We start from the raw sequence: 12,007 nt of genomic DNA on the forward strand, positions 1-12,007 counted from the left end.
GTAATAAATGGACCTTCTCATTGGATGTAAGTTTATAGAGTGTGCATGAATCACAGCCTCTGTAATAAAGAATTCAGTGACAGCACCAATTTTCTCATTCTTTTGGGGCTTTCAACAGTGTTATAAAAAGGAACGCCCAAAATAGTGTGCAAGGAGGACAGCCAGTTTCATTTCATACATATGCACACAGGTATAGAATCTTACACACATACACGTCTTTTCTTAGTAAGAAAGTGGAGGGTTACTGGCTTACTTTTCTGCACCTAAAAGCACCTAAAAGGCTGGCTGCACCTAAAAGGCTGGCTGCTTGCTGAAAGTCATGCACCCACAAGAAAGCTCCTGAGATAGTCAGCTCAATCCGCTCCCCCTTAGAGCAGCCATGGCGCCAATCACCCAGTGGGGACGGAAGTTGCATCAACACCAGGCTTTACCCTCCAGAAGCTCACAGGCTGGGGAGACTCCTGTACAAACAAGTGGTTCATTAGAGTGGCGTAGAGAGAACCATGGCTGCTCAGAGGAAACCTGCTGAGATGCAGGCAGTGCAGCGTAGAACAGTGGGATTTTCTCAAAAACATCCATTGTTTTCCTTACAATATTGCTTTATATTTAAAATATATATATATTTTTATTTCATTTCATTAAGTCTTTGTGACTAGTCATCGTCTTGGAAAGAAACTGGGGACATTCTTTAAAAGCTCTAAATCATCAGCCTTTCTTCAGAGGAACTAGCGTAGACTGAAATGTAGCATTTGGAAGACCAAGTCTTTTCACTGTCCATGAATGCGATTCAGGCGCATGCCCTGCACACTTACTGTGAGTCAGGGCACAAAAGCCAAACCAAGGCTGTGGATCCCTAAATGTTCTCAGTGAGATCTGAGGTCACCTTGTCTAACGCCTCGCTTGGCATTTGCAGGGATGTGTTCTGCTGAAGGCTGAATGTGTCCCCCCAAAATCCATGCATTGAAAACAGTGCCCAAGGCCATGGTTTGAGGATAGGGGCCACTGAGCAGAGAGGTCTTGAAGGTGGAGCCCTCACGAATGGGATTAGTGCCTTTGTAAAAGGGATGCCATAGAGCGCCCCTGCCTCTTCTGCCATGGGAGGACACAAGGAGAGGTCTGAGAACCAGGAGTAGACCCTCCCTCGAGCACACTGGCCCCCTGACCTTGGGCTTCCGGCCTCCAGACTGTGGGAAATAAATTGCTGTTCATTCTATGCCACCCAGTCTGTGGAATTTTGTTACAGCAGCCAGAATGAACTAAGACATGTTTCCAGTGTTCGAAGATTTGCAGAGGGTTAGACAGTGAGTAAGAAGCTGGCCTCTGGCTGAGTCTTCCACCAAGCCATCTTGGGACTCACAACCTTCCCCAAATCCCATGGAAGGTGACAGTAACTCCTTCGTGTTCAAAGGGCTGTACCAACGTGAAAATGCACTGCAGCCAAAGGGACTGATTCTGAGAGAAATAAGATTCTAAAAGTGTGTAATGTATACACGTGTAGAAATAAGCGACGACATATCATTCCTACACTGGCTGAATGTATCATAGGCATTTTTCAGGTGTATGTGGTGACAAGTAAAATTGGATTTGATGCACATGTTGCATTGATGAAGCGTCTGTCTGCAAATACTTAGTAGTTAGACTAGAGTCCCGACTAGTCAGGTATGAATGCCATAAAAAAACCTGTCATTTTACTATGTGCAGGTCTGGGTAAATAACAACTGTTCTGAATATCATTTCCAAATCAGCAAGGTAACCATTGTTCATCATTTGTTAAAAAGAAACTTGTTTTTCTGTGTCCATATAATATTAATAGCTTTATGGAGTCATGATTGGTATGTAATAAACTGCACGAATTTAAGTAAGAAAGTTTTGACCAGTGTTTACAGCCATGAAACCATCAGCACAATCAAGAGAGTGAACACGCCCGTCAACCCCAAGTGTCCCTGTTCCCTTTTGGAGCCCCTCCTTCATACACCCCTGGTCCTCCCCATTGGCAGGGAGCCACTTTGCTGCTTTCTACCCTACATCCGTTTTCGTTTTCCATGATTTTATATGAATGGAATCATACAGTGTTCCTTTTTTTTTTTTTTTTTTTTTTGCTGGCTTCTTTCACTCTGTCTCATTATTTGATTCTTCTATGTTGTTATACATATCAGCAGTTCATTTACTGTTGAGTATTTGCTATAAGATGATTTTTTTAAATATTTACCTACTGATGGACATGTGGGGTGTTTCCAGGTTTGGGCTATTACAACTGAAGCTGTTAGGAATAGTCACATCCAAATGGTTGTATGGACACATACTTTCTTTTCTCTTGGGTAAACCTCTAGGTGGGAAATGGCTCGGTCTGCTCATAAGTGTACGTTTAGGTTTTTAGGAAAAGGTCAAGTAGTTTTGAAAGTGTCTGTGCCATTGTACATTCCTACCAGCAGGGAAGAGTGCCCATTGTTCACCAAGCTCACCAGCATTTGGTGTTGACAGGTTTTTGGTTTCTTCTGTTTCGTTTTTGCCTTTCTGCTATCTAATAGGTGTGTGGTGATTTACTTGTGGTTTTAATTTGCTTTTTTTCTAAAAATGTTGAGCATTAACTTTACATATGTTTTAATGCCATCTGTATATCTTTGATGAAATGTCTCTTCATAAGACTTGACAATTTTTGTAGTTTTTTAATTGTTGAGGTTAATTTTTAACTACATAATGGATATGAGTCTTCTGTCAAATATCTAAGTTACAAATATTCTCTCCCAGTGTGTAGTTCATCTTTCATTCTCTTAACAATGTCTCTCAAAGAGCAGAAATTCCTAATTTTGATTAATTCAATGTATTTTTTCTTTTCTCTTTTTCTTTTATGAGTGATGCTTTTGGCACTGTGCCTAGGAAATCTTTACTTAACCTGAGTTACAGACACGTTCTCCTGTTTTCTTCTAGAAGGTTTACGGTATTAGATATTGGTCTGTGATTTATTTGAGTTTATTATCATTAATGAAGCTAGTTATTGATCAAACTTATTGATCAATGTTTTGGCAGATGGCTATCCCATGGTTCCAGCACCATTTGCTGAAAACAGTCTGCTTTCTGCACAGTACTGGCTTTGCACCTTTATAAAAAATGGATAAACCATATACATACAGGTCTATTTCTGCAATTTCCATTCCATTCTTTTGCTTAATTTTTCTATCTTGATGCTAACACCACGACATCTTGATTTAGTTTTTTCAAAGGAAAAATAAACAGCAAAACAGGGAACCTCACTTAACCGTCTAAATTTGTTCCCCAAATGTATGCAAATTCCACTTGAATGGGCTTATAAGCAAATTGAGCAAAATGATTATTCCACTCACCAATAAAAAGTAATGTTACTGTACTTAAGACTGGTAATGTAAAATAAATATGACTAAGTCTTGCTTTTGACAAACTTGCAGTATATTGGTGGAGGCAATCTATAACTAGACAGTTAAACTTCAGTAAAATATATGAAACAGTCCTGAGGTGACAATGGCCTGAATTAGAAAAGAAGCAATTAAAGTTGGGAGGAGAGAAAGGATACAGACGCCCTATCTATAGGACTTGACTCAGAAGTAAGGGAGAAGTGGCAGGGTGCATCCCTGGTTTCTGGATTAAATTTTTAAATGGATGGTTTTATCACTGTTGACTAAGACAGAGAATACCTGGGGAAAATATCTGGAGTACTGTTTGAAATTACTTTAGTAACAATTCTTCTTTTTCTTTCTTTGTTTTCATTGACCATTTACTTTTTTATGTACGTGCATCAGCTTTATTTTTTTAAACTTTACTTCAGCTTTATTGACGTATAATAGACAAATAACATTGTGTAAGTTTAAAGTGTACCACTTTATTGATCTGATACATTTATAAATTGCAACATTATTACCACCACAGCAGTTAGTTACCACCTCTATCCTGTCAGTTACCATTTCTTTTTTGTAGTGAGAACGTTTAAGATTTACTCTCTGAACAACGTTCAAATATATGATGCACTTTTATCAGCCACAATCACCGTGCTGTACATTAGATCCTCATACTTGTTAATCTTATAACTGGAAGTTCATACCTACCTCTCTACTTTGTGTTTCTCTGAGTTTGTCTTTTTTTTTTTTATCTATAGTTGGCATACAATATTATATTCAAGTGTTTGTCTTTTTTAGATTCCACTTATAAATACTATCAGCAGAATTTGTCTTTCTCTGTCTGACTTATTTCTCTTAGCATAATACCCTCAGAGTCCATCCAAGTTGTAACAAACGGCAGGATCTCATTCTTTCTCATGGCTGAATAATATTCCATTGTATGCAGTATATGTATATGAGGTCAGACAATTAAGTTTGCGAACTTGTTGCAACAATGTTGCTAACCTTTTGATATCAGAAGGATTGTTCATCATGAATTTGTACCAACTGGACAAACAATTAACTAAGTTTACTATTTGGAAGTGCTGAAAAGGCTGAGTGAAAAAGTTAGACGACCTGAACTTTCTGCCGACAATTCATGGCTCTTGCATCATGACAATGCACCAGCTCACACGGCACTGTCTGTGAGGGAGTTTTTAGCCAGTAAACAAATACCTATATTGGAACACCCTCCCTACTCACCTGATCTGGCCCCCAATGACTTCTTTCTTTACCCCAAGATAAAGGAAATATTGAAAGGAAGACATTTTGATGGCCTTCAAGACATCAAGAGTAATACGATGACAGTTCTGATGGCCATTCCAGAAAAAGAATTCCAAAATTGCTTTGAAGGGTGGACTAGGCGCTGGCATTGGTACACAGCTTCCCAAGGGGAGTACTTCAAAGGTGACCGTAGTGATGTTTAGCAGTGAAGCATGTAGCACTTTTTCTAGGATGAGTTCGAGAACTTAATTGTCAGACCTCGTATACCACGTCTTCTTTATCCATTCATCCATCCATGCGCACCTAGGTTGTCTCCGTATCTTGTGCATTGCAAGTAATGCTGCAATGAACATGGGAGTGAAGGACTCTATGAGATCCCAATTTCAATTCCTTATATACCCAGAAGTGGGATTGATTTCAGTAACCATTCTTACTTAATATTTCTCGCCAGAATATTAAGAATCCTATGTGGCAAGTAATAGTAATTAGCTCCCTGAAATTGCTTTTAAAATAATTTCTTTCTTTACCATTACATGTAATGCTGTTCAAGTTCCATTCAAATGTGAGTACTTATAGCAACAGTTCATCAGTAAATTACAGTAAACAGATTCAGTTAAGTCGTATAATCCTCATCATTGCGTTGAATTGCTTCATAATTTTGGTTATTAATATAAAACAGATTGGTCATATCGTTTCTCAGCATTTCATAATTCGATCATTGAAGTGAATGTGTCATAATGAAACCTCAAAAAACAGTTGAAAAAAAGAGTGTCCTGTGTCTCCTGTTAAAATGTGTGCTACGAGAAGAGAATGAACAAAGAATAGACTTTGTTTCTCAGGGGTTGGGTCTAGTGAGCCTGAATGGATTCCCTTCACCCTTGTGCTTTGCCTACCTCGGGGACATGTGGCCTTTGCCCTGTCACAGCACACAGAGGCCAACTCAGCCAATTGGGCCAGCTTTAAAATAGATGTGCCACTCATTTATTTCAAAAACAAAGCTTCATCGCCGTAGAAAAGATGAAATTTCTAGTGTGAGGAAGCTAAGAATTATTGGTGATGTCCTCTATATTTGTGTGTTAAGATGTGGGATGAGATTATTAATACTCACAGACCTAACCCATTTTTAAGCAGGAGTCCATAAATAGTATATGCTTTAAGTCCGGGTCAGCAAGGCGCCCCTGAGCCCTTGCCCAGCCAGCCTGGCACAGACTGATGCAGGGGAGGACAGTGGCATAAGGCATTTTCAGTCAGGGGGTGACAGTGCTGCCACACGGCAGGCCCGGAAATTCCCCGACAAGGCTGATTGCGTTCCTACCACGTGGCTTCCATTTCGAGTGAAAAGGAGTGAGCTCATGTGTTCTGGCTAGCTGCTCACAGGATTGGATGTACGGCGTTCATTGGGGCTATTTTTTTATCTCAGAGGCAGCATCCAAAAGATGCTGTAATGAAAGATGCCATAAACAAAGGAAAATGCAGGCATGTCTCTTCCAGTGTGTGTTGGTGTGTGGGGTGGAGATGAGCCGCCCTGGGGTGGGCAGGGGGAAGGCAACCGCGAGCGGGATGAGACCGGGAAGCGTGGTGCTCGCTTTTCACACTTTCTGTTAAAAGCCTGTGATGTCACAGCATGGGGGACTCCTGAGCAGTGTCCCTCGTGGAAAAACAGAAAAGGTGGATTCTGAGTAAAGAAAACTAGTTCGAATAACTAGAATAGTGACCAAGTAAAGATTTTAATAGACTTCCAGGTGACGCCAGTGATGTGGACACACATAGGGACTTTCTCTCCTATTGGACACTCACTAATACAGTATGAAAGGGATGGTTTTTCAAACCAGAAACCCACAAAGACAGTTCTTACTTTGTCTGAGTACCTGACAGGGGTGAACTAATAACAAGTACATAGAAACTAAGCAATCCCTCATCCCCTCTATGACCACCACCACCCCAAAAATAAAATAAAATAAAACAGGAGAGCCCTTGACCTGGATTGGAAAGGAACAAGCTAAGAAACAAATCAATCGTAGTTTACCAACCACACAACTCAGGTGTGATAGTATTCACTTAGTGCGCAGAGCAAGCCCTGGATTTTGACCGAATGTGTAGTTTAACTCTGTTACAGTGATGGGAGACGGGAAGGCTGCGTCGATGTTGTAGACACAGGGAGTGGGGTAGGGAGTTGAGAGCTAAAACCTCTTTTTCCATGGCACAGTTAGTGCACAATCCTAGTGGAAGATTCTAGTTGTTAGCTCTATGGGATAAAGATGAAAGTGTTCAACTAAAACTGATGGGGGAAGGATGGACGAGTTCTCTATTTCACAATAAAGCCTAGAGAGTAATTTAACTCTTATTTTATAGGTATGCTTAACATTGATAAAAATCATTTTAAAAGTATGGCCACCATGGAGTGCGTTATGTATGGTGGGTTTTCTCTCTAATGAAACATCTTTGTTCTCAAATGATATCATCACAATGGAGTACTGTCTCCAAGGTCAAACCCAGCATCCCTTATATTTGACCCTGCTTCAGGAGACATAGTGTTTAAAATTTTTGCCAAATAAATATTTTAGTGCTTTGGGAAGATCTTCATAATTGTACCCTTAAATTTCACCCCCATTCCACCAACACACTGTGCCCCTTTTGTCAGTCCTTCAGCTCTCTCTGCTCAGCTCCCAGGACCCTCCTACCTGTGCTTATAAGGGAGACACCTGGTAGTGACAGAAGGGAGCTGAACCCGACAAATGTCACTGACGCAGTAACTAGGGAAATCTTGTGAAGACTTCTTATCGACTAAAAGTTACATATTTTGTTATCATTTAGGTACCGACCAGTCTAACACTTTGAATCTGCAATTCCAGAGCTTAAAACATTTGTTGATCTCAAACTGAACACAGTATGGTCAAAAAAATAAAAACAACTGATGGTGGCATCATTTTAACTTCAGTCTTCTAAGGAAGACAGCTAAATGTAACATCAGGGGAATCAGCACTTTTGTTACTTATTAAGTGAAAGGGAGGTGTTTTCATGGGATCACAATTTTTATCCACATACAGTAAAGTTTATTGTCTCACTGTCATTGTTGACACAGGGGAATCGATGAAGATGTCTTTCGGGTTTAACTTGAACACTGAACATTCTCGTAAACACCTAATTGAACAAAAATGTGTTTTCAACCTTGTAGAGCAGCTGGGGGGTGTCTGAGGACCTGACATTTTGGAGGGGCCTGCCTTTCACGATAGGAAGGCAGCCCCTGCCTCTACATATGCCTATGATGGGCACACGCCACGACTTTTGTCTCCCAGGAGTACCAGCCGTGTAATACCAACCCGTGCCCGGAGCTGAAGAAGACCACGCCCTGGACGCCCTGGACGCCCGTCAACATCTCTGACAACGGAGGCCACTACGAGCAGCGGTTTCGATACACGTGCAAAGCCCGCCTTCCCGACCCGAATTTGCTGGAAGTGGGGAGACAGAGAATCGAAATGCGGTATTGTTCTAGTGACGGCACCAGCAGCTGCTCCACGGATGGTGAGTAGGGGCGCCATAGGGACAGACCCACTTCCGTGGGCAGGCCTGTGAGTTCATAGATGGGGTGGGGTGGGGGGGAGGGCGTTTTTCCTTCTAGTGACTTCGAGTCCAGCAACCTTTGTAACAACGATCCCTCTAGAGCAGAACTGGCTTTATAGCCCATTGATGGGGAAGACTCGTACTATATAGAAATTCAGTTATACTCGTATATTGAGGTGGTCTGTGAAGTCAACCCTCAAAATAACTCTGTAGTTATAATAGGTCCACAAGAGTTTGTGGGAGATTTATTTAGTATCAGAAAATACATTGCGGAAGAATCAGTGACCTTCCATAGTTCTTCTGGCTCCAAAATATAAACAGCAATAAGCTTTTCCTTTATTCAGCTCACACTGGACAAAGGCAACAGAAGTGCATCTCTCTATTTATATATAAAAGGATCTTTATGTTAAAAAGGGCAGCGTGTGAAAATCCTTTAATAGCCTGTGAAATTGCTTTGCCCCTTGTGGTTCTATAAATCCCTTTAATGCCATATTAATAGTGTGGGGAAAGGTCTAGGACACACCACAAGCTCCACCCTCTGCCTGACCGTCCCAAAGACCTTCATTTGTGCTTCCTTTTCCATCTCTTCTATCATTCTCATCTAATTTAACAAAATCAGACCAGTTGTATGAAGAAACCAAGTGCTCACACGTGTCCCCAGAATGCGGTTTGATGAGAACAGTGATAATAAGGTCTTCACCAGACCACCTCCAACCTTTCTCAGCACGTCTGCGTTGGCGGTCCTACCTTTTTCTCCCAACGTGATGAGTCACCATGTTGGACTGACACGGTGGCATAAATTCATGGAGGTGTGATTAATCGCCTCCGTGTTTCCTGAGGGAATCTGTTCCATGGAGTGAGGCCACCAACTGCACACATGTCACAGGTCACCATACCTCCTTCTGGGAGCTGCAAAATGGCCGGGCAGCTTAACACTGCCAGCCTGGATTCTGGGAAGACCAACAGTCCCCATCGAGAGCCACTCCGAATCATGTTGTTTTCGATGACATTCACTGTCTACTCAGTTAATGATGTTACCTGTCTCCTCACCTCAAACCATCCTGCTCTCTGTTGTTCAGCAACTTACAAGCTTGTTTGTTGTTTCTTGGGATAAAAAAAAAGCTCTGCTTTAGTGACAAAATTTTGTATGAATAAGTCTATGATTTATATAAAACAAACACCGCCTACTTAGAATTCCAAGCAAAATGAGAATAGATCTTATTAATGCTGTAAAATTCTGCCTTAATGAGAGGAAGAGATAATGATGGAATACCAGAGATAGATAGCTGAAGATCTTTCCGAAAGATCTGTTAGGTTGGTACAAAAGTAATTATGGTTTAAAAGGTTAAAAATAATTGCAAAAACCACAATTACTTTTGCACCAGCCTAATACACGCCACAGGGGTTGTACTTGGCATCTCAAGTTAGGTTGTGAGATAAAATGCAGAATATCCCATTAAATATGAATTTCAGATAGTTTTCGGGATTTTTTTTAGTATAAGTCTATTCCACGAATCTTTTCTAGGATAAGCATGTCCCGTGCAATATTTGGGATGTACTTATCCTAAGTTAGGATTTGTTGTTAGTATGTAATTCAAATTTAACTGGATTGCCTGTCTTTAATTCATTCACTTATTTCCTTATTTTAGAGCTGGCTGTGAACAGTCTCATTTCTTATAACATCAAAGTAGAAAATGAGTAACAGTTTCTTTATACATTAACTTTATTCTCTTTTCTGAACATAGATGTTGTTTATTCCTTCCATTCTCAGATACATATAAAACCAATGCTAATATTTGTTTTAAATGTTATTAATATAAACTAAGGAAAATTTTAATGTACACTTATAAAAGATATTCTATATTTCCTCCAAAAGTACATCATGGGCATGGCTTTAAAAAGATTCCATCTTTCTCGTGTCTTAATGGCTTCACAGTCCAATGACCATCCATATGTTTTTGGCATTGATATCATGAAAATTGGACTTGTTTGCCTCTGACCACACAAAATGAGGCTTAATTGTGCATTATTGTTCTTAATTGGTGAACTCCAGAGTACTGGCTCATCACAGAAAGACATTCCTAATCCATGTTCTCTGAAGAGCATCCTGCCTGGATGTCTCGGCCGGTTTTTAAGTAAAGCCACAAAGTTGCTTCACAATGGGCAGGACTGTTGGCACATTTGCCTTGTCACACTTCCCCAGAACTTTTGTGCCTACTTTGAAACTTTCTTTGTTAAAACCTGTGTCACACTGCCTACATTTGAGAAAAATTATTGAATACTTTTCAATATTAAAAGTGGGTAAGGATTTTCCCTAAAATGAACAGGAATTTTGACTGTGGCTAATTAAGTGACTTAACAAGTGCAAAGTGCTGGGAGCAGACTTGACACACAGTCAGCACTCAGAGTCTGTTTCTACTGAGACAACTCCCCTCCCCCGACCCCCCAGCACCCCAACTGCTGCTCCTTCTACATCTGCACTTGTTCCTGGGGACACACGTCTTGCTGGTATATGCACTCTGAACTTCATGGGAGCTCTTGCCACATAGCAGGGTCATTGAGGACTGCTCGGTTCCGGGCGTGGGCTCAACCCGCTTGCTTGGTTCTGGAGCAGATGCGGTTCTCCAGGGCCTGTGATTCAGAAGCATTTATTCCACGGCGGTCACCAGCTGTATTTCACTTTGCGAAGGTGCACGGGTGAAAGATGTTTAGAAAATGTCTGAATCGTGCTTCTGTTCTGTAGACCTCATCCTCAGCGGCAAGCACATACCTACCTCACATGTCCAAGGGCTGGTTGCTGTAGAATTCCCAAGGGAAGTGAGAAAGTTTCTTGAAAAGTCTCGCTGAAAAATGCACAAACTACAGACGTAAGACCTCTAACCTGTGAGAGATCGCTGCCTTACCCTGATTTACTAGTAACTGCAGAGCCAGAAGCCTGAATTACAGGAGGTTATCACTCAATAATGTTGTGTTTTTGTTTTTGTTTTTATCCTTTGGCTGTTGAAGGATTAAAAAGTGTTCAACTGAATTTGAGGGTGCAGTTATAAGAATAAAGCAGACAGTTGACACAGAATGAAAGTTAGTTTGGACTCCAGTGACCTGGACAACTAACGGAATCACAGGTTAGCCTTTACCTTGACAGGCCTTTCTGGTGACTTCCTGCGTGCTGGGAGATACTCCGCCCACACCGTCAATGGGGCTTGGTCAGCCTGGACGTCATGGTCACAGTGCAGCCGCGACTGCAGCAGGGGCATCCGGAACCGGAAGCGGGTTTGCAACAACCCTGAGCCCAAGTACGGGGGCATGCCCTGCCTGGGCCCATCCCTGGAGTACCAGGAATGCAACATTTTGCCCTGCCCAGGTGAGTGGTTTGGGGAATCTGGAAAAATCTGAACAATTAGGGCTTTGGGAAACGTTCTGATCGAGAGCGGCTCAGTCATCTTCCCTGGCTTTGTTATAGATAGATAGCTAGATGGATAGATATAATAGATATAGGCACAGATACAGATACAGATATAGAGAGATATATCCATATGTACCTTGGAGATACTGACGGTTTAGTTTCAGATCACTGCAGTAAAGCCAATAGCGCAGTAAATCAGGTCACATGCATTTTCGGGTTTCCCAGTTCATATAAAAGTTATGTTTGCATTATATTGTAGTCTGTTAATTGAATAATGGCATTATGTCTTAAAAAAACAATGTATATACTTTAATTTAAAAATACTTCATTCCTAAAATATTGTTAACCATCATCTGAGCCATCACCGAGTTGTCATGTTTTTGCTGGTAGACGGTCTAGTCTTCAATTGTAA

The 12,007-nt window shown here is 41.1% G+C and overlaps 1 protein-coding gene across 5 annotated transcripts in view; it reads left to right on the top strand.

Annotated features, from left to right (window-relative positions):
• Nucleotides 1–12,007, top strand: part of SEMA5A (semaphorin 5A) — a 422,672-nt gene that overhangs the window by 395,304 nt on the left and 15,361 nt on the right. For all 5 annotated transcript variants that reach the window (XM_074329093.1, XM_074329094.1, XM_074329090.1 and 2 more), the window contains 2 exons: nt 7,928–8,153; nt 11,335–11,553. In XM_074329093.1, the coding sequence (XP_074185194.1) occupies nt 7,928–8,153; nt 11,335–11,553 (445 nt within the window). The remainder of the gene's footprint in view (nt 1–7,927; nt 8,154–11,334; nt 11,554–12,007) is intronic.

This window comes from Rhinolophus sinicus, linkage group LG03 (genome assembly GCF_036562045.2).
Source record: "Rhinolophus sinicus isolate RSC01 linkage group LG03, ASM3656204v1, whole genome shotgun sequence".
Taxonomy (NCBI): Eukaryota; Metazoa; Chordata; class Mammalia; order Chiroptera; family Rhinolophidae; genus Rhinolophus; species Rhinolophus sinicus.